The sequence below is a fragment of the Nicotiana tomentosiformis genome, chromosome 3, assembly GCF_000390325.3.
Source record: "Nicotiana tomentosiformis chromosome 3, ASM39032v3, whole genome shotgun sequence".
In the NCBI taxonomy this organism is placed as follows: domain Eukaryota; kingdom Viridiplantae; phylum Streptophyta; class Magnoliopsida; order Solanales; family Solanaceae; genus Nicotiana; species Nicotiana tomentosiformis.
The window spans coordinates 29,829,307-29,834,464 of NC_090814.1; the positions used below are offsets into that span (position 1 = coordinate 29,829,307).

Here is a 5,158-nt window from a genome sequence, read left to right on the forward strand (position 1 = left end):
TCTTTAGTAATTCTTGGACCCTATCGTGTTGTTATCAAGTGGTATCAGAGCATAGGCTAATCAAGATTTCAATCTTGATAATCTTGGGAGGTTCTTGAGCAAAAAAAAAAAAAAAGCACAAAAAAAACGAAAATTAGCCAAAAGAAAAGCATTATGGCTCATTATTATTTGTAGAATTCAAGTGTTATTTGGTTTCCAAGTCAAGAAAGGAAACAAGAAGAGGGAATCCTAGTTCTTGAAGATTAAGGTAACTTCTTTCCTTATTCTTGTGGGTTCTGGGTTTCCTAAATTCTTTCCTTATTTTTTCTACATAACCAATTCCTATTCTTCCAAGGTTTGGTCCTTCACTTTTCTATTCTTTTTCTAACTTCACATTCTTATCACTAAGGGTTGTGACTAGTAAGGTTTATTAATAAATCTAAAGTTTAATGACCAAGAGTTGCTTTGAGTAGAAAAAGGCAAGAGAGGCGAGAACATTAGAGGAAAAAGCCAAAGTTTGAGAGATATATAATTCATCTAATCTTTGTTCAAGATGTTTCAAATAGGTAGTTATAGTGAAAGGAGGCGAGCTATGACTCAACAACTTGAAAAGTCGAACTTACAGTATACCGAATGGAAGGAAGACAATGGTAAAATTATTTTTCAAACAAGAGCTAAAGTGATGTCTGCGATTTGTGCCCTTAGAATTGACAAAGAGTTTGGCTATAACTCAATTAGCACTTATATGGTTGAAAATTTGAACTTGCCTTGTGTTGAGCATATTGAACCCTACATGTTGAGAGGAGTAAAGGTAGATAAAAGAGTGTTATTACTATTCTCTATTGGAAGTTATGAGGATGCGATCTGGTGTGATGTGATTCCCATGAATAATTATCATATCTTGTTGGGAAAGCCATGGTATGCCTATAGAAGAGCTTCATATAATATAGAAAAAAATAGATACTCTTTTGAGGTTAACGGGAAGAAACTTATTCTTGGACCTTTGACTCCCTCACAAATTCATGAAGATGAAAAAACTGTTAAAGAGAATATGGAAAAATATGAGAGAGAAAAGAATGAGAGGAGTAAGGGAGAGCAGGTTGACATCCCAACAGAGGAAAAAAAAAGAGGTTGTATTAAGTGAAGAGAATGGGATGTCAATTGAGAAAAAGAGTGAGCTTGAGGGAAAAGAAAAGAGAGAAGGAAATGAGATAAGAAAAGTCTTTAAGGTAGAGAGAGAAAAACAAGAGGGTTTGAGTAAAGAAGAAGAAAAAAACTTTAGTGAGAGAAAAGAGGTTAAGGGTGAGGAAAAGTTAGTCTTGTGATAAAAGCCAAAGAGAGTGTAAGCAAGAAAATATTTTCTTTACTTCCTAACCTATTAAATCTTTTTTGTTTTAGTTCTTGTGATTTTGTGCAGCCATATGTAGAAAGACCTTTTGAAAGGGGAGGTGAGGCACAAGAGATGATAGCAAAGGATCCAATCGGATTCCAACATGAATTTAGCGTAATCAATTCTTGTTGGATGGTGGAAGATAAAAGCTTGGTTAATTTCTTTGTTGTTGAACCTTTTGACTATTTTGATCCTTATTTACAGGTTTATAACATGGAGTTCCCTAAAGGCATTGCTAAGTTAGAGCCATTGCATAAGAGAATAAAAGGTGATGTTATTCCATTAGTAAATAAGTCCAAGTACAATATGTATAATTGGTTCATTCACATTCTTGGCCTTCCTAGAACACCTAAGGTATTTTTGGAGGTAATGAACTATACTCTTATTTCTTATGTTGGTGACTTTATAATTTTTGTGGATGACGATATTTTGATGCATATCAAGTCATTAACTGTAATATCTAAGTTAAAGTGCAAGAGTAATTTTCTTCCTCTAGAAATTGAGTATGACATAGATGATTATGCATTCCAACTTGGTGGAAAGAGGCATGAAATTTATGAGAAGAGGCATGAAATTTATGAGAAGAGGCATGCTAATGAGTTAAATCTTATTTCTTCTCTTATTCAAGTGTCTAATGAGTTTTCATGTGATAAATTGCTAGAATGTGAGTTTTGTTATTTGATGGGAAGTCATTCCTCTAGGCATGTTGATTGTGAGCCTGTAAAAGTGTTTGCTACTATTAAAGAGGATATGCATGATTATTGTGATGTTAGTGATCAAATACTCTTTCATGAACCTATCTATGACTCTTTCTGTGACAGTTTGAGCAATTATGTAGAATCCATTGATGTTGCGAATATTATTGGGGAAAGTTATAATCATGAGCTTGAATATATTGAAATTTGTATTTTGGAATTTATGGGTTCTTCTCACCTTTCTGAGAATTTATGTGCTTCTTTGAATAACTTACATGTAGAAGAATCCACGGGATTTATAATTGATACTTGGCTATATCATAAGAGTGTCTTATTTGATACATGTGGCAGAGATACTTGTGTTAAATGAATGCATGAACAATATTTTCTAATTTCTTTGGCATGCACATGTTTGGACTACCTTATTGACAAGATCGCATTGCAAATTTCATTACATAGTGCATCTAAGAGAGATTTTTATTGGACAACTCTAAGTAGGCATAAATTTTATTGGGATGATGATGTCCATATGCTTTATAAAGGAGTATTTACACCTATTATGATTAATTGGGTTAAGTGGAGACATGGTCACTATCTTATTTTATTCCTACCATTTTTTCAGATTAGTGGATGCCATTTACTAGTGCGTGACTTCTTTTTCTTGCAAGGTCAAAATTCGAGAACGAATTTTCTTCAAGAAGAGGGGAATGATAGCATCCTAGGAAGCTCAAATCTATTCAAGGACAAGAATGAAGCTTTAGAATATCAAAGAGCGCCTTTAACAAAATGTCAAGCTAAAGAGTTGCAAAACAAGGTCATTAGACTTCAAGTGCAAATAAAGAAGTTATTAAGTGGGATGGAGAGCTCAAGGATAAAGGATATGAGTTGTCTAGGTATTATAATTATTTTATGGTCCAAATTCATGTCCAAGAAAAGGTGGATTAGATCCCAAGAGACATCCTCTAAAGAAGGTCCAAATCAGGCCATTATTGGACCTATTTGGCACCTAAAAATGTGTCCAAACTTGCAGCCCAATAAGTCCTACATGAAGCCAAGTTTTTATAACATAAAAAGGACTTACTTGCTGCCCAAGAAAGGTTCAATAGGTGTGATAGAATTTGGGTACAAGTTGGTGCCAGGTTGCTTGCAAGTTGCCTCCAAGATTTCCAAGATCCTATCCATGATTGGTTTGCGACTTTCAAGATTCTATCCAAGATTGGTTTTAACTTATTTTCATATATTTTGGTACTAGATTTATTGCTTTCCTAGGTAGTTAAGGTTATGTTTTTCTTTTTCTAAGATTGTTGGAGTTACTTTCCAAGATTGACTTGGTTTTTGTTTCCTAGTATTTTTCCTTTTCCTAAGGTATTTGGACTTGTTGTCCAAAGTAGTTTAGGACCTTATTTTCTTGTTTTTAGGTAGGAATTTCGTGGACCCCTCTCTATATAAAGGGGTATCTTCTTTGTTTTTAGATTTTAGATTATTATAGACTATTATCAATAAATATTGTGAGATTTTTCTTGCACTCTTGTGTGTGGCTACTCTTGGATTTATTCTTCAACCTTCAAGACTAAACTTAAGGTGGTAAGATTAAACTCTTTCAAAATCTTAGATCACTTCTAGGTATTCAAGAAAGGTGATAAGTTTAGGCTTATTGTTGTTCTTGTTATTCTAAAGGGTCAGGTTTCACAATCTATCTCTTGTTTTTAATTCTCTACCAAGGGCGATTAGTTCTTTGTTAGCTAATTGTTTTTGTTAGGATTCAACTTCAAGAATAGACTTCTTGAATTCAAGAAACTCTTTCTTGAATTCAATCTATCTTTAATTTTCCATTGTTTTTTTGTTTCTTTATTTTCTTTTAGCTTTCGCACGTTTCTTGATTTTCTTTAGTAATTCTTGGACCCCTATCGTGTTGTTATCACTTCCGGTGCCTATCTTTGTAGTACTCATATCTAGATGTGCACCATTTGGGTGACTCACAAGGAGATTTATTAGCACATTTGCAATATCTTTCAGAAATGTCAACTAACGCAAACAATCCATCCATCATTTTGGGTTACTCTAACCCCAGCCAGATCCTGATATCACGTCTTTCTCTTAAACCATATTTGCTAGCCCCCATAGGGCATAACTTAGATCGTTGTGGCCAATTCTACATACCTCTGTTACTGTTGAAGGTAACTCATAATGCTTATATTTCTCTGCTTGAATTGTAGTTACTGATATTCTTCATTAACTGGGTGCCTCATACCCTTCTTCACTTGCTTCTTACAACTGAGCTCTACTGCACGATCTAGAGTAAGAAGAAAGAGTGACAGTCCTAAATACCTCGTAGCCTCCTGCTTATAAGTGTGGTGCACAATACACCCATAAACAAGACTCTACTAGACACGACTTGTAGACTCCCTAGGACAGAACTGCTCTGATACCACTTTTGTCACGACCCAAACCGATGGGCCGCGACGAGCACCCGGTACCTTACTCAACCAAGTACCAACATAACGTATCTTTCATATCATTCTATCATAGGTAAATGAACTGGAGTAAAGCATAAGGAAATAAACTTATACATATAACATACTGGCCTATAAGACCCAAACGATCACTCGTACACTGAACATAGGTCGACAAGGCCATACAATCTTTCATATACATGACATATGTCTACAAGCCTCTAAGAATACATAATTGTCATAAAGGTCGGGACAGAGCCCCGACATACCAAACAATACACATCTAAATCATACTGACCAAACAAGCAACTCCTGAGCAAATGGAGTGTACCAACATCTTCCGCTGAGCTGATCGCCTACTTGGAAGACTCTCGACCTGTCTATCGAGACCTACGGGCATGAAACGCAGTGTCCCCAGGCAAAGGGGATGTCAGTACAAATAATGTACCGAGTATGTAAGGAATAAAAATCAGTAAATAATAGATATGAGAGAAACATGGAGTAAAAGACTCGACATGTACGTCTGCATAGCTCTGTGAATCATTTCATATTTATAATGTCATACCATGCATAGGTATAAGCGTTCATAACATCATCAAGCCTCTGAGGACATCCCATCATATCATTTCGGCCACTGTGGG

General features: G+C 35.3%; 1 protein-coding gene across 1 annotated transcript; it reads left to right on the forward strand.

The window, feature by feature from the left end:
* Positions 1 to 1,007: 1,007 nt before the first annotated feature.
* LOC138907556 (protein PXR1-like) lies at positions 1,008 to 4,300 on the forward strand. The gene is made up of 5 exons (XM_070198155.1): positions 1,008 to 1,291; positions 1,378 to 1,483; positions 1,574 to 1,637; positions 1,866 to 2,033; positions 4,281 to 4,300. Exons 1-5 carry the CDS (start codon positions 1,008 to 1,010, stop codon positions 4,298 to 4,300), a joined length of 642 nt encoding a protein of 213 aa, XP_070054256.1.
* The last annotated feature ends 858 nt before the right edge of the window (positions 4,301 to 5,158 follow it).